The 25,000-nt window shown below is 40.5% G+C and overlaps 1 protein-coding gene across 1 annotated transcript in view; it reads left to right on the forward strand.

Annotated features, from left to right (window-relative positions):
- LOC131676195 (uncharacterized) overlaps nt 1–25,000 on the forward strand; it is a 59,030-nt gene that overhangs the window by 16,064 nt on the left and 17,966 nt on the right. Inside the window, 2 exon segments of the mRNA XM_058955317.1 lie at nt 5,398–5,613; nt 24,321–24,325. Coding sequence (XP_058811300.1) covers nt 5,398–5,613; nt 24,321–24,325 — 221 coding nt within the window.

Raw genomic sequence — 25,000 nt, forward strand, 5'->3', positions numbered from 1 at the left:
CAGAATACAGAGCTTACAGTAAATAATAAAGGATTCGGAGATCCAGTACAGAGCCCAGAGTCCACTGTCCCAAATTCAGATCACAGAGTCCACAGTCGAAAGACCGTCGTCTAGAGGTCAAAGTCCAGAGAACAGAGCTCAAAGTTAACAGTTCTGAATCAAATTCAAAAGTCCATAGTATAAAATCCATTGCCCAGAATTCACAGAAACGGTTTAGGGTCAGCAGACCCGGGGCACAATGGTCGGAGTTCAGAGAACGGAGTCAACAGTCCAGAGTTCAGAATCCCCAGAAACGATCTGCAGTCCAGAGTTTAGAGAACACAGTTCAGAGTACAACAGATACGTGTCACTATCTATGGAGGTCAGAGCACAATGTAAAGAAACTATCCAGAATTTAGAGTCCAAAGATCGAGACTAGAATGTATGCAAAAAGGAAACAAGAAAAAAGTTTAATGAACAATGAGCAGCACGACAATATTGAATACATGAGAGCACAGCAGTTAGAAAAGCTAAATGTTGTGTTTAGTATTCTACTCGTCAGTAACTGACACCAACTTGGGTTAGACGATTAGAAAAATAATTGAATCTTGAGCTCGCAATTTTTTGTTTCGTGTAGAGGTTTTCTTTATCAGAGGGGAGCAGAGTCATCTACTGCTGCTTGAGGGTCTGTTAGTCTGCTTACTATCGAGCTGTCATAGCGGACTTACCGATCACGGCCACGTACCCGTACCTTATTTGCCATCTTCATGTTCGCTGCTTGTCGGTTTGGAGGAACATGGAATTGTCTTTGTTGTGCTACTGCTTGGATTCGAATGCAGCTTTTCTCAATTCGATGGTCCTGATTATTTGCAATATCTGGCAGGAAAATGGGTGTTAGATGTAACTCTTTGCTATGACGGTATTACGCATAAGTTGGCAAACTGGCTCGTACCCAACGAGCTCGAACCGTCAATATCTGATCATAAGTACATCGTCGTTGATTATTTAAACGCATCGCTAGATAGCGTCACATATCTTAGTCCCAAATCTATAAAGAGGGCTTGGCGACTAGGTTTCAATTGACTTGAATGAGGTCGTGACTAAAACAAATTCACTCATAGTAGCAGCATACCAAGAATCTTGTCCGCTTCGAATAAGGCGTGCTTCTAGAGGAACCGCTTAGTGGAATACCGAACTTGTTCGACACAAAAAGTTATCCTTTTGACAGCCTGCCTTTCAAATCCATTTTGGAAGCAGCACGAGGTCGTGAAGTACTTTCATACATCACGGAATGGATACACGCAATGCTTAACAAGCGACACCTGTGCTCATCGTTAAGACAAGTAGAGATAAGGAAAGGGAGTGTCTGCGGATGTCCTCAAGGTGATGTGCTGTCACCGCTTCTTTTTTTCTTGCTTTTCACGCAACGAAGGATTACAACCGGGGCTCGTCCGTTGTAGTTCTTTGACACTGAAATTATTGTCGAAGATCAAGTTAAGTACGTTGGCGTAATTCTTGATTCAAAACTTAATCGGACAGCTCATATCGATTTTAGAATCGAGAAAGCTTGCATGGCCTTCGGCCAATGTAGACGGACTTTCGGGGCAAATCTTGGGGACTCGAACCCAAGTCCGTTCAAAGGGATCTACATAACAATTGTTAAACCAATACTGGCATACGGGTGCCTTGTTTTGTGGCAGAAGGAAGAAGTCATGACAATCCAATTAAAGTTAAACCATCTTCAGAGGATGGTCTTGATGGCGAAGACTGGTGCGTTCTCGAAAACACCTACTGCTGCTCTAGAGGCACTTTTGAACATAAAAGAACTATATGTGTTTCTGAAACAAGAAGCACTTTCTTGTGCATTCCGTCTTAAGGTTACTGAGCTCTGGAACAGTAACCCAATAGATTGTGCAACTAGATACACAAGACTATGGTCACTTGGGAAGAGTTCGCAGTGATCTTAAACTCACATTTAAAGCTTTCAATGTGAGAATTCCTCTTTGTGAGGAATAGTCTGGCTGTATGAAGCGACAACTAGAAATAACAGGTAGTTTGTTAAATTGACAGTTCTTTGTTCGATGGCTGAGTCATTGCTGGTGTCTATTGTCGTAAAATGAGATTAGACGAATCTAATTCGCTTGGTAGATACTGTACCGTATTCCAATCAGAAATCTTTGAAATCTTTCTGTATGATGTACAATCAGCACTTCAGCCGGGAATTTGCGGGAAAATAATCTATTATTGATCTAACAGACAGACTGCCCTACAAGGACTTAGTTCAGGAAATCCCATATCGAAATTAGTAATCACATGTCGAACTCAAATCGAAGAACTTAGAGCTTGGGTACCTTGCCATTCCGGTACTACTGGAAATGAATGAGCGGACGAATTGACCGGGGCAGGCACTGCGACTGACTTTGTTGACCCAAAACCAGTTCTACCAATTTCGACCAAGTTGGACAAAGCACAAGATCTACTCTTAGGCTGCATCCCAAAATGCCAACCATTGGGGTAGCTTGCAAACTTGCGTTCAAACAAACACTTTTCTGCCGGATGTGAGTACGAAAATGCCAAAGAATTTGTTGCATTTTTCCAAGCACAATTGCAGTATTCTGGTCAGGGCACTGACTGGACATTGCAAGGGCAATTGTCACAGGCTACTATTCAACGTGCTGAGTATTATTCGTGTGACCTTTGTGAATCCGATTACGGAGCTCCGTATCATTCGAAATGTAACTGCCTTGTAGAAATGCAATTGCGTATCCAGATTTTTTGTTATTTATACATTGATAAAAACTAAAACTCAATTTGGAACATATCCCAGTACTGATGCATGTCTGGCAACCGTGGGCATAGTTTAAATGCATAACATCAACTTCATACAAATATGCGCTTCATCATCCCTCTGTTGATCAACCGATTTAACTTAGAAGAAAACCGCTCGTGAGTTTCGATTTTACGCTTAAAGGAATACCGCTCTAGTTTCCTCTTTCGACGACACTCAAGTGCCTGCCGATCCCCAAAAGGCCTTCTTTAGCTAACTAGCCACTCGAGAACCGATCTTCACCGGGTTTGAAGCCGCCAAGAACAATGAATGTGCTTTGATTTTATGTTCTCCTCCTCTCTACTATTTGTAACCGACACACGAAAAAAAAGAATTCAAAATTAATTTGCATTTGTAATTTGCCTCTCCAAAAAAACGATCGAAGACGGCGACGACGGTAAACCCAACCTCAAAAACTCGGACATATTTCACGGTTTCTCATAACGCCACAAACACAGTGACACACACGCCAATAAACTTCGCATATTTATTCGATGCATTCCTCTTCTCAACCGAACAGGTTCCCGCGGGGCCACTTCATTAATTCCGCCATTCAGCTGTTTACATTCGTATACCTACATCTACAGAGCGCTCATATTGTTCGCCGCAAATTAACAGTTTTTCGCCCCTTGCCCGGGACCCCCATGCTACACTTACCCCTTCCCAACCATCATGTTTGATAATGAAGGAGACCCAGATTTGAAATTTTGATAACGATCGCTCCGATGAGATTTATCCCATCCGAATCGTTGGAAAAAGAAAAAAACTACCCAAAGAGAGAGAGAGAGAGAGAGAGAGAAACGGGGAATCTTCACCTATTTCTCTGATCGATACCCGACCATGGCCGAATTCGAAAAACTAACGGAATCCGATTGGGTTGGGAAGGGGTAAGGAAACTTTGGGAGTAAAATTAAGATTTACGCGCGAAATCAGGTTCCTTCCAAATATCAGCATTTAAAACCGAAAACCGTATGAGTTTTTATCTCGCTCTCTCTCTCCCTCATCACAGAGTAGATACGGGATGCTGGTCACGGCCGGGGCTAGATAGATTGGAAGGTGTTATGGAACAGGTTAACTGCACTTGGTCCAATTATTTGGAGATGTTCGTGCGCGGCTACGGAAAGGGTGCTTCAGGTTTGTTTTTTTCTCCTTCTTCTGAGGCTTAAAAGGCTAGCCACTGGAGATAGGGAAATAGGCAAACAAGTAGGCGAGAAGCCGCAGCGAACAGGTGAGAGGTCGGAATTTGACGGAATCATTATCACTATGAAGCGAGCCTGCTTCGATTGGTAAACTCTCGGGAGCTGCTGTTATTTCACCTACTTTTCAATTTCTTTTCCTCCGCCGCCGGACAGAGCGGCGGCGTGGTTCAGATTTGCTGAAACCAAGATTTTGATTTTAAAGGATGATTTCGTTCATCCGATCGGTATGGCTTTGCAGGTTGGTGAAGGAAACAGGTTCTTTTAGGGGGAGATCTGTCGGTACCAGAGAAAACTGAAATTAGTCTGTAACACAAAAGTGAGATCGAAGTAGGCGTATCGACGTATAGACGTCAATTTTTTACATTCGTTTTTTATCCGTAAACTTATTAAATTTGTTTGTTAAGGACATTATACAAGCGAGCCACAACATAGCTCCTACGCCGCACACACCCTCTCGCCTACCTAACCATGTATCTGACATGAGCAAATGTAAAAATACGTTTTTCAATACACTAACCTTGCCGGTGTACCACGAAACTGCTACTTGAGGAAACTAGTACATTTTCCTACACAATCAACCCGAGTTTTTGACGGAATTCCATCTGTAGTTCTTATTTTGTGCGAAAATATCATCCCTCTTTACTTGGGGTTTCTTTTCGAAACACTTATTTTTCTTGTTCTCACTTTCAGAACACTTTGTCAAATGCACTTTAATCACACACCACTGCAAAAAACACCCGCGAACTTTAATCGTTTACGAACAAAGCTTCAAATTTTCTGCCAATGTGTAGATGTCCGAAGGAAAATGTCCGAAAGCTCCCATTTGTGCGTTTGAATTTTCGCTTCGAGTTCCATTTTTTCTCAATGTAAACAAGCGCGTCGGTGCCTAGCAACAAGCCTGCGTTCCTGGCTTCCACATATCTTCACCTCGTTTTTGACGGTGTATAATCCATGAAACACATGGTTGTAATCAGTCTCTTTTTAGTACCAGGTAAAACCGAAAAAAAACTATAAGGTTTGTATACACCAATTAGACAGAAGATAGTCAATCCAATCAAAAAGCAATCGTCCATTTTTACAGCCCTCATCGTTTTCGTTAATTGAGTCCTGAACATAAAAGGCATTAGCAGCTTCCGTTGTCGAACAATCAATGCGAGTTCCATCGCCTGTGGTTCGCCATTTTCCGCCAATCGGAGCCATAAAAGATCAGCTATTTATCTGTCATAGTTTCCCCGTTTCATAGGATTCCTAAAGCTAATAAATGTTATTTTTTCTCTCTAACTTTAATGACAACCAATCCGATTTGGGTCGGTTGAACGAACCCCTAGAGAAAATGGCTAATTTGTGTTTTTTTTCTTTTTCTTCTACTACCTTTCCCTCTTCCTTTCGCAGAACAACCGACAGCATCCCCACAGGTGTCGCCCGGCGGTGGTGGAAGCTGCAAATTTCCGGGCGTTCCAGCCCACGGTATAGTGCAGTTCACGGACGATTCGCTGCCGAACGGGACCTGGGCGTCCTACTCGTGCGAACGGGGATTCGAGCTACTGGGACCGTCGCGGCGTGTGTGCGACAGCGGCCAGTGGGTCCCCGAGGGGATACCCTTCTGCGGTGAGTAGTTAGCTGGTTTTATGGACTGTTTCGATAGAGTGTGTCCCCTGGTCGCGGGCACGAGTGCTAATGGAGGAATTTTGATTGCTACAAGGACGGCTTGAATGATGATTGGAGAAAAACATCGGTGGAATTTATTAGATGCAATGGAAAAAGCACTCATTTAATCGCACCTACAAATCGTTTGCTTGATCAGATATTTTTTCTTAACAAAATGTTTTTTTAGTGTTCAAAGAATGCTGGGAACTGGGGGCGGGGATAGCGTAGTTGGTAAATCGATTGCCTTGTACGCAGCTTACCTGGGTTCCGATTCCCAACCCCGCACATAGGGTTAGAAATTTTTCCAAAGAGATTTTTCTGATCCAAAAAAAGAGGCGAATGTTAAAACCTCTATAATCAAATAAAAATGCTGGAAACGAATAAATTTAAAAAAAGGCTAGAATGTGTCAAATCTTTTTTATTTTTGAAATGCAAAAAATGTTAAATCTATCATTTATGCAACATTGTACACTGTTTTAGCTGCTCCAAACATCTTGAGTTCCTCACAAATTCACCCTCACCGCAATAAGGCAAATTTGTGATGAACTCACCACATTCAAATCAAATGAAAGACTATTTTGAGTTTAACATTTTCTGTTAAAATTTAAATCAAATTTAATACAGATCCGTATTATAAAATTTGATGCAAATTCAGGGAAAACTTGAGAAAATCTTCGGATGAATTTGAGAGAAAAACTTAAGCGAAACAATAATAGTTGTTTTATTTGTTATTGTTATCTATTTAACTTTAACGTTGAGGGACAAAATTACATTACAAATTACAATTCAAAATAGTTTTAAAAAAATGAATAATCGAATATTCTTTTTGTCGACTATCCCGGAGCGCACTCCTTTCCGCTTCTTGTGCGTTAATTGTGGTAAGCAGTGGTCTGCCTTCTCCCTCGCTTGTGTTTGTGTCCATGTCGTCGTCGCTAGAGCATCGATTTTCGCTGTTACATGTTTGGTGCTTTCTGTGTGTTTTGAATGACTCTGGTATAGCCGTCTTCTTTCTTGTTTATTTCTGTCCTAAGTATGTTAACTATTGACTCGGTGGAATATTGTTTGTCTGTATTGTTTATTTTTCGACCGGCTTTCTGTGGTGTATCAGCAGAAAGGCCGAATGTTGTTTGATGGTGTTGGGACTAGTAAACAATTTTCTTAGTTGGCGCATGGCTTACCGTAGTGTGCCGTCTGGTTAGAGAACTGGCACCTGAGCGTCTGCCCAGGGTATGTGCATAGGGTTATTTGTATGTGGTTGTAACACCTTGAGATGATCTGCCCTCGAAAATCAAGCAGCCGCATTCGCACCACCCGAAAACTATTAAGAATGCTAGGGGAAAAGTGTCGTTGGAGACGGGTTCCACTTCTCCATACTTCAACATGAATCTTTTAATATAATCCGTGCTGGTACGAGATGCTAAATCGTGTAGGCGAAGTTCCGTCAGATCAAGGTCCATACACACGGGGATCTTGGTTTTGACATTTTAATAGTCAACGTTGAGTTGTATGTGGTTCTTCGCTATGAAGCTTTCTACCTAGGCAAAAGAGTTGGACGGTATTAGTACTATTTGTCTCGTATGGTGTAGCTGTATGTGTGAAACTTCTGTAAGAGTAAGTTCCATTTTCACCTTGATGAACTGTACCAACTCACGCACTGTAGATCTAACACGGTTCTGCGAAAAGTCAATCGAGATTGTATTCTCCCGTAATAGGCACAATTTATTTTGCGATTACCTCATTTCACGCGGCAATTGGGGGAAACGTAACTTTGCTGTGTCTATAAGTTTACGCGTACATGCTAAAGCGGAGCAGTGTGGATAGTATTTTTTGTTTTTATGCTGTTCGCAAGTGATGCGCTTTTTGGTTTCTGATCTGTACAAGATGAGAAAGCAGACTGACGACAAACAATAATAATCATAACCGCCTGAATAAGAATATTTGCTCGAAGAATGATTTTAAAAAATTAAAGAATGTTTTGGATGCCATCATTTTTTTCTTGCTTCGTATTAAAATGAAAGGAAAAACAATCAAGCAAAGTTGTTCCTTTAACTCTATGAGAAATTTTAAAAAAATGAGAAAACTTTGGAGCAAGCTCAAACAGGCAAAATTTAATAGACTAAAGACAAACTTGTTACGAAGTCCATCAGTATTGTGGCAGACCGACTTGGCCGCCAGGTATATGCTAAATCTACGACAAAATAATTTTTGAGACTGGAAAAATCATTAGTGCGAATAAAAAATAATCATTTTTCGAAAAGGTTCAATTTTTTTTCAGTATTTTTGAGATGCTGAATGTATTTGTTACCTTAAAAAAAGAGTGGTTCAAAAATAACAATTTTATTGAAATTTTTATGTAATAATTATTCTGCGGTTCTGAACGCTGAACTGGCTTTTTTAAATGAAAAAAGAAGCAATTTTACTAGCCATTAGGGTGGCTCAAAAATAATTAATATTTCGAGCGGCTTTAAACAAAATATTTTCTGCCGTTTTGGGAAGGCTGATTTGTTTAGCAATCACGGTTGTTGGGGTGGCTCAAAAATAATAATTTTTTCGAACAATTTCAAATAATATTTTTTTAGACACTGAATTAAATTTTTACCATGAAAAACAAATTGAAGAATTAATTTTACTGATCATTAGGGTGGATCGAAAATAATCTTTCTTTTTGAGAAGGTTCAAATTGTCATTTTTTTGTACAGGTACAAAAATGTCATGAATTTTACTAGTCATTAGGGTGGTTCGAAAATAATAATTTTGTCAAAAGGACTTTTGAATAAGGTATTTTGAATTTTTTTTTACAATAAAAAAGTAGAACAAATTTGAGAAACCATTAGGGCGGCTCAAAATATTTTTTTTCCGAGAAAGTTTAAATTTTTTTTTTTAATAAATTTGGGACGCCGAATTCATGTTAACATTGAAATAGTTGAAGAATCGGTGGTTCAAAAATAATAATTTTGTCGAAACGGAATAAAGTATTTTGAGTAGTTTGGGACACTGAATTTATTTTTTACATTAAAAAAATAGAATGAATTTGGGAAGCCATTAGGGTGGCTCAAAAATGTTTTTTGGAGAAGGTTCAAATAATTTTTTTTAATAAATTTGGGACGCCGAATTCAAGTTCAACATTGAAATAGTTGAAGAATCGATTTTACTAGACATTAGGTTGGCTCAAAAATAATCGTTTCGCCAAAAAGGCCAAGATAAGATTGTGTGTCGTTTTGAGACACTGATTTTGTTCTCCTTGAAAAAATTAAAGAATAATTTATATTGATCATTAGAGTGGTCAAAAATATTCATATTTCCGAAAAGGCATGAATAGTATTTTTCTGGTAGTATTGGGACGCTGAAATATTTTTTTACATTTATAAAATGAGAACTAATTATGCTAATCATTAGAATGGTTCCAAAATACTCGTTTGAATTGAACAGTATTGATGAAATCTACGATATTCAATTGATTTTTTTACATTAAACAAAAAAAACATTAATTTTACTATATTTTTTGTCGAAAAAGCTCCAATAAGATCTTTTCAGTCATTTCGGAGACGTTGAATTTATCATTTACTTTGAAAAATTAGAAAATGAATTGTACTGGTCATTGGGGTGGTGCAAAAATAGTAATTTTTTCGGAAAGATTTAAATATTTTTTTATCGTTTTTTGGGGCACTAAGCTGATTTTTTTGTATCAGCCAAAAATTAAGTTTCAATTTTACTAGCAATTAGGGTGATTCGAAAATACTATTTCTGTTAAAATGGCCCAAATAAAATATTTTCGGACAATTTGAAAAGCTGAATTAATTTACCTTAAAAAAAAGAATTTTAAAATCAATTATGTACATGGTTGTTCAAAATCAATCATTTTCTCGAAAAGGTTCAAATATTTTTTTCGAGTAGTTTTAAAACACTGAATTCATTTTTTACATAAAAAACAGGAATCAGTTTCTCTAACCATTAGGGTGGCTCAAAAATAATTATTTTGTTTAAAAGAACTTTGAATAAGACATTTTCAGTCGTTTTGGGACGCTTTTTTACAATAAAAAAATAGAATAAATTTTAGATGCCATTAGGGTGGCTCAAAAATAATTAAATAAAATATTTGCAGACGTTTTGGTACACATATGCGATTTTCTACAAAACTAATCAATTTTACTAGTCATTAGGGCCCACAAAGTGTATTAAGATTAGCTGCCATGAGACTTTGGCTGGCTTCAGTTTTCGCATTTTGAGTAACATCTTTCTGATCGCTGCTTTGCTAGCCTTATACGTTTGGTACTTTCACGCCAAGTTTCTAACATTCTCCCGCATTTTTTACCAGTTAAAATGCGCCTGAAATTTTTGGACTAGAGTTCTATAATTTGAGTCTCCGTTTACCAATGGTACCACCCTTTCCTACAAGTGTTTCGCCTTACCATCATCATCCTTACTCAAGCAGTGGTTATACCGCTCTTCGTTCACTGAACACCGTCATGTGAAAGAGGAAGTTGAAGCAGGAAACCGTGTCGGAATCCCAAGCGGCCACCCAAAAGCAACGGCTGAAGTTGCTCGTCAAGGATGTCTTTCCTGCTAAGCGCAACGTGGTTGCGTTCATGGGTGGCGAGGTGTGCCAGACGCTCAACGGGCGGGGAACCGGCTATTTGATATCTCCCAGGAAGGAGAGAAGCAGTAACGTAAAGTACATCTCTCACACGAAGGTTCCCCAAGTGGGATGAGGATGTCAAAGCCGGTCTTCTTAGCTTTGCCACTTGCGGTCACGGAAATGGTGTACAGCACGGAGGGCGCTGTAGTATTCTGTCGGATCTTTCATCGAGACATTATGCGAAGCAGAGAAACGCTCTCTTACTGGTTCGGATACGCACCGTCGGATTGACAGCTTTATCTGTTGGAATTGGGTACGGAGTGCTGCCGTGCCAAAAATTATCATCTTTTGGACAGATATTTCTCCGGCTTTGCTTCTCTTTGACAACATATGTTTCGCCGTAGAACGGAACGCTCCGTTTCTAACCGCTTCTCGGTGAGGAATTTGTGATCCTTCAATTTCTGGTGCACTAGATCGTACAATTGCAGACGAAACGGACAATGTTACCTATTAAAGCACTGTTTAGGACTAATTGCAGCAGGCTGTGATTCTGATTGCAATGTTTAGTGTACGGTTCAGGGAAGCATGAAGACATCATGATGATCGCGATTGCGTGTTCGAGTTTATGATCAGATTAGTATTGATGCAAAGGGCACGAGCGTTTCTATGTTAGCGTGCTAGATCCCGTGGGTTGTTTTATGCTAGCGTCTATGTACCTTCGCGTGTTTGAAATCATTTGCATGATTCTGTAGCCGTGCGCACTCCGAACCACAAATTCTGACAATAAATTCCGCTTACAGCATCTATTGTTATATTGATTTTCAATGTGCTCGGCGGTTGAAACTGATTTTGAATACAATTCATTGCGTGAGAGACAAATTTATTAGTCAGCCAGACCACATCGTTGTTGAACTCGTATGTTTATTGAAGTCTTCCATCACGTTCGCCTCACTTTTGAGTTCGGTAAACTTCCACGGAAGCAACGATTCGAGAGTCATATAACAGTCATAAAATTCGTCTCTTGTCGTTCTGTTCTGTCCACTTACAAATCTGTTCAGAGTCACATCTACAACGAAGCATAAATTAAGAAAGTTTTCAACACAATTCAACACTACTATAGCATATTCGATTACCTTTGTTCTGAGATCTTCCACTCCGCAAACTATGTCAGAGAATTTTCTGTGAATGCGAATTAACATGACATTCGCACCTCTTTCTAAACACAAGCGAAAAACGAACATATCTGTAGCCAATTTTTAATAGGACGTAAGTAACAGTGGAAGAATCTCTTTGCTTACTTTCTCGCCCACTTGAAATTTAGTCTAGTTTAGATTTAGGTTAGGATTCTCTTAAACTCATTTGTCAAAATCATTCTTTTTTTCGATCTGTACTGGAAAATTTCATGACGCCGTAATAGTCGAAAAAGAATGAAAACAAAGAGCGGCTCACATTGCCACTTACGTCCTTTTTGTTTTATTCAGTATAAAATTCTTGAAACTAAGGGATCATTATTTGAAATTATTTGCACTCACGTCCTATTGAAAACATTCGCCAAAACTGATGGAAGAAATTACAGGTTGCTATATAGGCTACATAGCAACGGAATAACAAGCTACGATGATTGATGATGCTTTCGTGTTCAATTCATCACCCTTTCAAGCAAAAGCCGACCGACCGACCGATCAGTAGTAGGCGTTGCACCTGATTGGCCTCATTTTATTCGAACTGCTGTCAAGCCCGATCAGTGCTGGAGACCGATATAAAAAGAAGGGGCCTTCCTGAAGAGAAGATAAAACAATCATAAAAAAACGAAAAAAAGTGGAATTCAGTCTCTCCAGTTGTAGGTATATCGCTTTTCGAGGGGCTACCTAGATAAACATAAGCAACATTCCAAGCCTTTGTTTTTGTTAGGCTATTGTTGCTGTTTTCGATGAGCAAACGATTAACAAAAAACAGTTGCAACTTGCGGAACTGTCAAGTGGCGCTCCCTACGGTGAGAAATGATGGAAAACCTATACGCATTGAGCAGTGAGGACTGTTGAAAATTAGCTCTAATAATTTGCATTGTTTGCATGATGGAAACAAAAGCTATAGAGATGATCATTCTCTACTCTTCAGGATGGATCTAAATCGATTGGAAGTTGAATTAGAAAAGAAAAAAAAGCTAAACTAACCTAAACGGAAAACAACCGAATCATTAGCACCTTCGGCTGCGGTAAAGTGGTGGAAAATGATTCCTCCATCATCGATCTGATCCCGGAGGTTGGTATACCGTTTTGTTTTCATTTAATCTGTACTTTTTGGATGGTTTTCGAACCCAGATTCAAAACGATATGATTTTGGGGGCTCGAATGGGAAGAAAGCTTCGGTTTTCAATTGGAATTCCGGTTTGGCGCATCGTTTCAAGCGGAAATGATTGTTTTACACTCTATCTGAGTTTTCGATTAGTTCAATGCCGGGACCATTTTCGGGCGTTTTGTGCTCGATAGGTGTGAAATTGCTTTGATTGGGAATTAGTCGAAATTAATTGAATGAACTTTTCCACCAAGCACTTTTAATTGTTTAATTAATACACAGTAACCGCAATCGTTTCTATATTCTCTGCGTAGTTTTTTTTTAATCTTTCTAGAAAACCATTCATCATCAGCACATTGACTTTCTAGGAACGGAACACCCTAGCAAACACGCAGCCATTAACGACGAGCGGCTTCACTTTCTAGTGCTCACTCTTCAGAGAAGAAAAAAAGAAACCCACCATTAACCTTGAGTCATTTGTCCCGTCATAAACATCATGTCACTACAGAGACCCGAGAGCCGTTGTAAATGATCCAATCATGGAAGCAGCAACTGTCCAAATAAGGCATCATCAGTCATTCGTTTTGAATCAGGGAGACGCATTCTCTTGGCTTCCCTGAAATTGAAAGGATGAATGGTTTAATCACCGACAAAAGCGATTCGAAAAAAGCATCATCAACGCACGATCAACAGCTCACCGTTGCGACTCAACTTTTATGACCTGAATTCTTCTCTCGTTTTTTTCATGTTTTGAAAGAATTTATTTTCCCTTGGACCCAACTGACATGTCATGGCCTACTACCGCTCACCGATATGGGATAATCCCCACACTCAAACAGGAAACAAAAAAGTACAGTTTCGATGTTCACCACTTGATCGCAGGCCACAAATTCCCACAACACTTGTTTGATCCCGGATCATCGGTCGATTAAGTGATCAATCAGTGCGGGGAAAAAACAACAACAACACCACTTTGCTAATCACTTCTCACCTGTTTGGTTTTTGGTTTAGAGTCTGCAGGCACCTGAAGTTCTGATTCGGCTCAACCCGGGCCTCGTAAAAACTCAAATTAGGCCAACGATGGGAACAATTTTCCCATATTCATCATGTGTGTTCTGGGTCTGTGTGTATAGCATCATCATCTTGACTGCAGTGGCCGGCTACGCCGGTAACCAAACCGCCACAGACCAACCATATCAGGGGCAGCAGCATCTCGCATCTCAGATTCATAATGAATGATGATCAACACATTTATTTTGTTAGCGCTGTTTATGTTTTCGCTAGAAATTCCTTCGGAGTTTCGAGTTAAAAATTAAGATGTGGACGGTATTTCCGTTAGGTCGCTGGCGAAGTGGTTTTTTTCCTTTATTCTTCCGTTCCGCGAGCGGTTCGAGTTCGGTGTAAACAAGAGGAGCCACAGTTTGGTGCGGTGTCGGAACCGCAGTCTGCTTGGGCTTGAGTCTAATTGGGATGTAATGTTTTGGGTAACAAGTTGTGCAAATCTTTAGTTTTCGCAAGGTGTAAGTCGATATTTGTTTCGGTAACAAGTTGTGTAAATCTCCACTTCTTAACAGAAGAGTTATTCTGATTTAGTTCTGGCATTTTTTTTATTTTCCATTATTTACTGGTTCGGCTATCTTTGATATAACTGAGGTTGCCGCCAGTTCCTGGTTAGGCATTTTTTCTAGCCGCTCCTAGCACAAAATGTTGATGCTCAACCTATTTCCGTTTCCTGAACATCATACCAGTAGCGATCCTACCGAGGTTGGTTACCCTATTTTCACAATTTTGAATTTTGTGTTCGGTGGTGGTTTGGAATGGAAGGCGACCATCAAAAAAATTACGCCAGATTACGTGTTTGATTTTCGGGACAATTTTCCACCACGGTAGCCCGCGAAGCGAAGTGCGTAAGTGTCGCGGTAAAAGTGCTCGTCGAGATTGCCGATCCGTGGTGCCGGTTCGTCAAAAAGGGTTAGCTAATCGAAAGAGTTCTTTCGCTACTCCAGCTAATCAACAAGGAACCGAACATGGATAATTTACACTGTGAAGGACCAGCCGAACAAGCCAAGCTCTCCTCACAATCGCAAATGAGAACAAAGCAGGGCGGACGTAGGTTCCCTTTGGGAAGTTCACTCTGGATTTACGGCGACAATCCAACGCTAGTTCGCCCCGTCACCAGGGTGGATCCGGCAAAGGAGCCAAGCTCACCTCCCTAGCGAACAGTAAAGGACTGCTGCCGGAGCAGCCAATGGCATTCCGGGAAAACAGCCGTTGTAATCCCGGCCGGTCAGATGAAGCCGTCCATTGATCAAAGTCTTGGTAGAAGCACCTCGGCCGCCCCGTCATCTAGGATCTGCTTGGCAGGTAAAATCCTACTTAGGGTCTTTCCACCGGGAACAAAACCAAAGCGATAAACACGTTTGCCGTACCACTGTGGACATACAGCTTCGGGGTGGTCAAGTGGACCACAGCTGACTTGGAGGCGTTAGAAACAGCATTACGAGCGGCGTTTACTAAGCAGTGTATGCAGCACCCAACATCGTTCATCCGCAGAGTAACCTTGGCAGGTGCTGAAGGAGGAAGAGGGTACTGAAAGAAATGAAGATACTTTGGCTAGATACACTAAAGCCAAAATCTGAAGTGACCCGGTCTATTGTAGCCAAACCAGGGAGCGTGCCATACTACAATTAGTGCAAATGCCGTAATTAGTGCAACCACCGTAATGTAATCCAAATCCAAATTTGTAGGAAAATTCTGTATATGCAATAAGTAAATTGTAGTAATTAAATCAATTATTTGGAGGTAATATGATAAAATTCTCAATACTTACACTTTGCATCACCCATAACAGCTGGTACTGTCGTAACCGGTTATCGTTTTCTCAATTTTTTCCAATTCCCAAACATATCGCTTGCATTACTTACTATTTTATCGCTTTTTCTGAGTTCTCCCTTCATCATGACCCGATAGAGTTTGGTTGGACGAAGTTCACAGCAATTTGTTGAGTTCAAAAATGCACAGAAATAGCTTCACACCATTCCAGCAAGCACTTGGAACAGTTGCTAGATAGGCTAAATCCGTCCAAAATAGTGGTTTTTCATTCTGCTGCCCCTAAAATGACAAAACAATACGTTTTAGTAGACATTCCGTTTTGTAAATTTCATCATTCATGGTGCCTTTTGTGATTCAAATTTTACTTCGCTTCCCACAGATGCAAAGTGTCTTTTGAGAATGATCGTCCACTTCGAACTTATGATTTCCTGTGTAAAACTCCTGTTGTGGTATTTGTTGGAAACCAATTAGTCATCTAGTCAACATTTACGTGTAGAGCTTCCTAGAGCGGATCTTGAAATCAGATTGCTGACGTTCGCCATGAATCGGGAAGACCTTGTATATAATTCTGCTCTCGCATTGAACTACTCGACGTGACTTTGCTTTTTAACAATACTGGGATTTCTAATCAAATTACCTTTAACCGTTTCCCTCCATCTCCATACAGGCTGCTCCCGGTTTTCTTGTTGCCTTGTGTTGGCGATCCAATGTCATCCGATTCTTAAACTCCTTAAGTATTCAGTATATTACAGATTTTTCACTCGTCTCCAATTAACGAAGTTTTATCATACCAAAACACAAAGAAAAGTAGCGAATACGGGAATTGTCTTGCAGCTTTCTCCGAAGTTCTTCCAGTTTCTTCTGATACGACATGGCTCACACAGTAGTAACAACACAAAACCTATTCGTTCCGCCTTTATCCACGGTCATCATTCCTTTTACGTAACGAAGGAAGCTCTAAGGTAGTCCGTTAAATCTGAAACGAAAGAACCAATTACACTTTACTCTACTGACCTCCATGTACATTGCCCTACATATCCAACAGATAAGTTCAATAATTTACCCCCTCGGCAAACCGACTAGCTCAACAAATAGGCAGTTGTTTAAATCAGGCAGAGTGCACCTACCTCAACAGGCTTAACTCTCCAATCAGCGGAACAGTTACAATAGCAGGCATCGTTGAAAAAAAATGATAGCTCATCCTACGAGCCATGACTGCATATTTACTATACAAGAAAACCAAAGCCGATCAACTGATTACATCACAATCAGTCACGGTCTATTATCGGCTAATGCATACCACTTATGGCTCTTCACTTCTCAAAGGTACCGCTCCGAAGCTCTCTTTCGGGATTGAGTCCGCTGTTCGTCTGTGTGTGCGTGTGTTCGCTCAACACGCGTAACACTCGTACCTATTCCAAAGCGGAATTCGGTAGCATCGATCTTTTGACCAGAACTGATTATGCAGCTGGAATTTCGCAACATTGCACGAAAAAGCATCAATCAACAAACAAATAGTAGGCGATGCGGCGCAACAATGACACCTTTTAATGTTGCATTCAGAGCGGCAACACACCGCGGCCGTCACATTAACTATCGCTTGTTGCAACTGGAACTAATTCCTATAGGCAACCATGGATGGAATCAAGCGACGGAACGTTCTCCAATTTGTCAAACCGTTGTCGAACTACGTCGGTTATGTGCACCACCAGCACCACTTTCGAGTGTCTCTTTCTTCAATTGCACAAACGCTGCAATTTGGTTACCGATCCGTGTTCGTCTTTCCGAACCTGCTATACGACAGTGAGTTGCGAATTGATTTGAGCTCGCAATCGAGGCGGAGGAAGCCACGAGAAGCGGGAATCGAAGGAACAAAACGATGAATTATTGGCCGCTTTTAACCGTGTCACATCACACACAGACAATAAAGAAATGCAACGCGTGCAAGCTAATTTGGACTGTTACGACAGTTTTATCGATCACTAGGTAACTGGAGCAGTACTTTGATTGCGAACCTAATTGGGGAAGGCCTACTTTGTTTGTTTACGCTTGTTTGACGGGGAGATTGGAAAATTGGCAGATAAAAAAACTGAATTGCTTGATTTCATTAGGGCATTCTATCTGCCGTTGCGATTGACTCTTACCAAATGTTGGTTAGATGGGTCAAAAGAGTGACAACCGTTTATAGTATTCCGTTTCTGTCGAATTCGTTGCTATTTCGTGGATAATTACCAGCAACCTCTGTGCATAATTGTTACAACAGCGCTACGCAACGAATCAGTTACTGTGGACTATAGCCCAGTCATCCTATTCCATAATAATCGACGAGTGACCACTAAACCACTCACGGATCGTTCATTAACCGACATTTCACACTTTCTCCCCTTACGTGTGCACGTGATATCGGCTAAAGAAAGCATAGCGCGTTTACCCGTTCACCGCTTGTCATTTGCTTCATCAACATTCTCGCTTGCATTGGTTGGTTGGTTGTTGTTGTTGTTCGCCATAGCCTACTATGGGGTGGATGATTTTCTTTTTTGCCGGTTTACCATATTCAGTACACTACCGACTGGACTTATCCTATTGCGTTGATATCGAGCTGTTTTGACATTTTAATTTGAAGGAAAACAAATCATTTACATTACTGTTGGGCTAAAAGAAAGTCACATGTAGTGGATTTACTGGTGGGAAAGATACTTTCATTGGCCACGACCATTCTTACCGGTTCTTAGAATAGAATAAGAAATGTTGATGTGATACCTACTGAAAGGAAGTGACTCAGTGCGCTTCCGTAGGTATCACGGAGTAGGATTAAGGGGCAGGTAGTGGTCTAGCAGCAAAAGAAATGCATCTTATATCATTAGAAAAGTGCAAATTACAGTTTTAAAGTGCTTTTAACTTTTCTCCCTTTTTGTTTACCATACCGCAAATAAAACATAAGTAAACATCACAAAATCGTTGCGGAAAAAGACAGCCAAGCATAGCTGTCTGAAAGCATGAGTAGTGCAGATAACAGGCTTACAATTTTGACAATTTTACAAAGGTGCTCAATAATGGCATTAGTAATGCAGAAAACGCACTGTCAATCTCTGCACAGTAATAGTACAATATAAGACCTTTTACGGCATTATATCAGCATGAAATCAGAAAATATGATTCTAAAAGACTGTCATGTATGCAGATATAAGGCTGAATTATAATGCTTTTTGATTACTTTGGGTGAAAACCTACGTTGATCTGCGAAGGGGGAGAGTAAACTAAAATCTGATGTATTGTTCAGAAAACTTATCTAAAGCTTACATATCTCCTTGATGTTAGAAGACTTCTGTTAAGCTTCTCGGTATGCCGAACTAAAAACCTCCAAAACATTTTGGATACGCGATACTTTCCTCATTTTGCACGTTTTTCTCGAATAATTAGTTGAAATGCTCAAATAAGTGTGAGTTTGCAGGAATTCTTAAGCTTTTATTCATAGTCGTTGGATTTTCTTGAAGTTTTTTTGAAACTCGTGCTTCCTAGAGCTTGTAGAATTCTCTTCATACTAAACAGATTTTCATGATATATTTATATACAACCCGTATAACTACTATAAAGCTGTTACCACTTTATTGAAGTTTACAAAACAATACGACTTTTTTGGGTGTTGGTGTATCGTACTATCGAGGCAAAATTCGCGTACAACTACATTTATGCAAATTTCGAAACGTTGCTGGCAATAGAACACATTTTCATCTTCTTTGAATTCAGCCAAATTTTGTCAAAGGGGATAGTTGAGATAGAAGCTATTATCGTCAGCTGTGACTGATGATGATGATGCCCGATTTAAAATCAAATCACTGACTACGCCATCGATCTCAACTTCGTTTGCGGGTGCGTGCACTCTATTCTCATTCGTAAGAGATCCCTTAGTTAACAATTTCGTTCGCCGCTTTAGACGTCAACCACCGCCACCATAAGCTTATCAGAAAGATCCAGTGATATTTCACGGTCACGGCCGAATATGGTTGCGTCAATGTTCTTAGAATCTCGTACGGAATAAAAGGTTTTTTTTACTTTGGCCCGGAAGAAGATGACAAAAAAGCATGGGATAATTTCGGCCGTGAAGTCGCTTTATTTCAACATGCATATCACCTTGAGAGGAATATTTGTCAGGGGAAGACATTTATGCACGGGTCTGGAGTCCAGTGAATGATTGACAGAGGAATGAATGAGACAGAGGAAAGAGGAAGGTGATATAAAGGTGGTACCTAGCTTTGTTCCACAAATTCCAGACGGCTCACGAAAAAGTAGTCTTTTGCACCGATCGCACAACGGCCATTCGCAAAAAAAAATGCCGACACCTTTAGAAGAGAAATTCACAAAAAAAGGAAGGAGCATTGGAACCTTTGCGCAATACGATGATTTATCTAGGATTCCATATTCTGTTTATTCTAAAGATACGTAGACGAACAATTTTTTATGATAAACAAAACTTACTTTATGAAGCTGATATTTGGCAACGCCTTTTATTCAACTATTTTGGCCCCTATCTTTTTGCCGGGCTAACCAATGTGGCTAAAACCATTTTCAAGTAAAACCGACAGTTTCAAACACGGACGTGTTTACATTTGCGTAAAAGGAGGAGAAAATGGAAGTTGTTGTTACAGCAGTTTCACACATACAGCTACATCATACAAGAAAAGTAATACTTATAACGTTCAACTACATGGCCAAGGCAGAAAGCTTCGTAGCGAAGAACATGTTGAATTTAAAACCTTCAAAACTAAGATCCCTATGTATATGGACCTGGATCTAACGGAAGTACGCCTACATGATTTGGCACCTCGTACTAACACGGATTACATTAAAAGTTTCATGTCGAAGTATGGAGAAGTGAAATCCGTCTCCAACGGCACTTGGAGAAACCTTTTTCCTGGCATTCTAAACGGTGTGCGGGTGATGCGAATGCAGCTGAACAAACCTATACCGTCTTACTTGATTTGCGAGGGTAGAGCACTCCAAGATGTTAACTACATACCCTGGGCAGACGCCGACGTGCCAGTTCTGTAACCAGACGCCACACTACTGCCGAACAAACAATACTCCACGGTATTTCCAAAGCAATAGTTAACATACCCAGGGAAGAAATTAATAAGAGAGAAGAAGGCTATACGAGGGGACGGGCATAGCGTAGTTGATAGTCGATTATCTTGTACGCAGCTCACCTGGGTTCGGGTCCCAACCCCGCACATAGGGTTAGAGATTTTTCCAAAAGAGATTTCTCTTATCCGAAAAGAGGCGAATGACCCTAAGGTTAAAACCTCTATAATCATAATAAAAAAAATAAAAAAAGAAGGCTATACCAAAGTCGCACGGAAACACAAAAAGCACTACACATGTAACAGTGAAAATCAAAGCTACTCTAATGACGACGACAACATGGACACAAACACGAGCGAGTGAGAAAGCAGATAGAATGATCAGCAAGCGGCAGAGGGAAAACTTGACAATTGTTCAATACCAAGAAAGAAAATTAACATTCAATTAACTAGAGATTTCTAAGTAGGGAAAGTTATGAAAATTTTAGAGCCATAGTGAGAACAAGAATGTGAAACATACAGATCGGAAAACTATAAGTGGCAGGGTCATACGAATTGTAATTTTTTATTTCCTTGAATTGTATATTATTTCCAAAAAAGGCGAATGACCCTTGGGAATGAAGCCTTAATAAATAAACAACGCAAAATAGTTCTAAAGTTTAAGTGTTGGACATGAGCTCTTCGATGTATGTAATTAAAGAAAAAAACTAGTTCTTCAACAGTCGATGCTTCTGAGTCGCGATGCACTCATGCATCTCTACAATACGATATAACTTTACACTGCACGCTCTGGGAAGAGCGTCTGAGCGATCTGAGAGTCATGATACGAATGAATGAATGAATTAAAGCACAAGTACGAGCTTTTGAATGCTGTCTTCTCAGCATACCGATCTTGGAATACAGAGCCTCCGTCGCTTTCACACGGCTGGCAACAAATCACACAAATAATCAGCTCATTGGAGATTCAACGGGAGTTTACATCAAAAAGCAGCGTAAACCAATCAGAGTCGCTCAAAAAGGTTATGTTGAAAATAGACTTTCAAGAATAAGAAAGAAATAGAGAGAGTTGGCAATAGAAAAATATGCATTCTTTGCATTCGCATTCAGATTGAACGATCAACTTGGAAACAAGGTGGCTCTATTTCACAGGTCAACATTAGACTGTCCAGAAAAATAATGAATTTTTGAAAACTCAATCGGCCCACCCCTGAGTCGATTTCTAGTCCCACAAGGAGTACTTGCTCCAAATTTGAAGCGAATCGGACAAGTCTAGCTACCGGACCAGCGTGCCTGAAGTTTGTATGGGATTTTACAAGGAGAAAACCCACTAGTTCGCATTTTCGCCGCTAGGTGGCACTGCATGCATCGTATTATCACTGTGAGTGAAAATAAGAAAGATAATTTAATTCCCTACAACTTTGTCGAAGACTGCTAGTGAATCCGGCTTTGTTAAAAGAAGTTATTACACTTTTTGCGAAGTTATGTCTGAGTCAGTTTTGCATGGGGCCTAGCAGTGTGTATCAGTAATCGATTCGCATAAACGCTAGGCCCCATGCAAAACTGACTCAGACATCACTTCGCTAAAAGCTTAATAATTTCTTTTAACAAAGCCGGATTGAGTAGCAGTCTTTGACAAAGTTGTGAGCAGTTAAATTATCTTTCCTATTTTCACTTTCAGTGATAATACGATGCAAACAATGCCACCTATCGGCGAAAATGGGAGCTAGTGGGTTAACAAAAATCGCATACAAACTTCAGGCACGTTGGTCCGGTAGCTAGACTTGTCCGATTTGCTTCAAATTTGGAGCAAGTACTCCTGGTGGGACTAGAAATCTCTTCAGGGGTGGGCCGATAGGGGTCATTTTTGCCTTTCTCATATAGAAAAGTTATGCAATCGCTCTAAAAATCGTCAACTTAATCCCGGCATAAAGGGCGAACACGAAATTATTGCGACACCGAAAATGTCATGCCAATTTTCTTATAATGTTTAAAATCGAACCAAAATTTTAGGGTAGTTTTATACATATATTTACTTCAAAAATCAAAAGAAAAGTTAATCGATGGAGCCTTGAGTGGTAAATTGAACGCATTTTCGCTTGATGCCCTCCATCAAAGTCTTTACAGTGTCATCCGGTACCAGTTTCTCAGTTTCTTTTTTCATTTTCTTAACATATCCTTCTCGTCTTTGACTGTCTTCTTGCTCTTCCGAAGTTCCCGCTTCATCATTGCCCAGTACTGCTCTACCGGGCGCAGCTTTAGACAGTTTGGCGGATTCATGTCCTTTGGAACAAAATGGACAGAATTGGCCTCATACCACTCCAGGACACTTTTAGAATAGTGGCATGATGCCAAATCTGACCAAAATAGCGGAGCTTCGTCGTGCTGCTGCAAAAACGGCAAAAGGCGCTTCTCGAGGTACTCAGATTTGTAGATCTCGCCATTTACTGTGCCCTTTGTCACGAAAGGCTCACTTCTCAGTCCGCAAGAGCAGATGGCATGCCAAATGAGATATTTGGAGGCGAACTTCGACATTTTCTTCTTCTTTAATTTGTCGTCCACATAGAACTTGCTCTTGCCGGTGAAAAACTCCAACCCCGGAATTTGCTTAAAATCGGCTTTTATATACGTTTCGTCGTCCATCACCCAGCAGCCATATTTTGTCAGCATCTTCTCGTAAAGCTTCCGTGCCCGAGTTTTAGCCGTCGATTGTTGCCGCTCATCGCGGTTTGGGAAGTTCTGTACCTTGTATGTATGTAGTCCAGCTCTCTTCTTTACATTCTGGACGTAGCTCTGTGACATGCCGATCTTTTTAGCCAAATCACGGCTTGAGACGTTGGGATTTGATTTAATCATCCGCTTCAGCCTTTCCCTCCGTCTTTTTGTTCTCCGGTCCCGGTTTTCTTCCTTTCTTTCTCCTTTGCCGTGGTCCAACGTCAACCGCTTCAACACTCTGGAGACGGTTGAATGGTGAATGTTCAACATTTTTGCCAACTGCCGGTGCGACAGGTCAAGAAATTCCAGGTGTTTGGAAAGAATTTGTTCTCTCGACTCGCGTTGGTTCACCTCCATTTTCGTTGAATCGAAAAACACGACTTCGAGCATGTAAACAATACACATCAATGAGAAAGTGTGCAAAATTTGGTTGATTTTTACCCAATGGTAAAAAAGTTATGCCCTGTTGAATGTGTCGCAATAATTTCGTGTTCGCCCTTTATGCCATATGTCATATGCCATTCCACTCAGTTCGTCGAGATCGCACAATTTCTGTGTGTATGTATATGTGTATGTGGAAAAAAATGTCACCTCTGTTTCTCAGAGATGGCTGACATATCTGAAACATTTATGAATAACACACCAATGTGGCAATATACTGATTCTCCCTAGGAAACCGCTGGCCGGATACAACCCTAACCAAAAACCACGACTCCGCTCAAAGTGGGTCGTCCGTTCTTCTGCAAAAAATTGCGATTGCGTTCGGTCCTTCTGTTTTCACAACCACCGGACGATAAAACGTTGCGAAAAGTGTGTTTATCACACCGCTAAGGCATTACGAGCCAGCCAATCTGCAAATCCATACGTGTCGGGAATAATAATTTTCACTTTGCGGGTTTCGTCCATAGGCCCCACATCTGTTAGACGGGTATGCAGTGTTTTGAAAAGCTCCGCACGAATTAGCATTAAAATTCCTCGTACGAAAAAAAAACAGCACCGATAAAAAAACAACAACAAAACAGATAAATCAGTAGGCCGTTCCCGCCTTGAGCCACTTTCGGTAATCGCGTTATAAATAATACAACAGCAACAACAAAAATGATGGAATGTTTCGTAAAGAGCAGCCGTTGTCCTTAATGTTCACCAACTGTTTAACTTTGACCCTGTTTTTTTAGGACCGGTGTGCGGCGGCAAACCCAACTAATCAGCATAATTCTTCCCGGCGAATGGTTAGCTGAAAACCATTGAACTGAGTGTTAATTCCCTAAGAAGAGGAGTGATCCATCAAACTTCAAACAGTTATCGAACTTACAATGGGGAAAGAACACATGCATTAACGAGGTTCGTCTTTTTAAGCTGATGCTGATGATGATAATGATGATGGATCGCGGGAACTAGCCCCATCGGAGAACCGGCAATTCCATATTTGTTATTCCATTCCTACCTTTGCCGAAAGAGATCGTATTAACAAGCGGTCAATTTAGAGGGCCCCCTTTTTCTTCGCCATAGTTACGGAACGGGGTGTTAATAGTTGCGGGATATAATTTGTGGATTTTGATTCCATTTTAGACAAGTAGATATTAATTCGATACGGAAGAAAAAGGTCAGAAGTCTGCCTAACGGAAATTGGTCTTTTCCCGTTTTTTTTCATCGGGTGAGTTTAAATTTCGCTAGATGTCATTACGGATCGAATCGGAGAAATGCGTTGGTACTTCCGATTGCCATCAGTTCCACTCGATTGATGGCCGATAGTTTAAAGGTAATTAAATTGCTGTTTGTTATGTCTGCAATTGTTCCAACGTAATTGACTTCGAGCACGTCCTCCACCCAATGGTACGAAAGCAAACGGAGTAAG

Source organism: Topomyia yanbarensis, chromosome 1 (genome assembly GCF_030247195.1).
Source record: "Topomyia yanbarensis strain Yona2022 chromosome 1, ASM3024719v1, whole genome shotgun sequence".
Classification (NCBI taxonomy): Eukaryota; Metazoa; Arthropoda; class Insecta; order Diptera; family Culicidae; genus Topomyia; species Topomyia yanbarensis.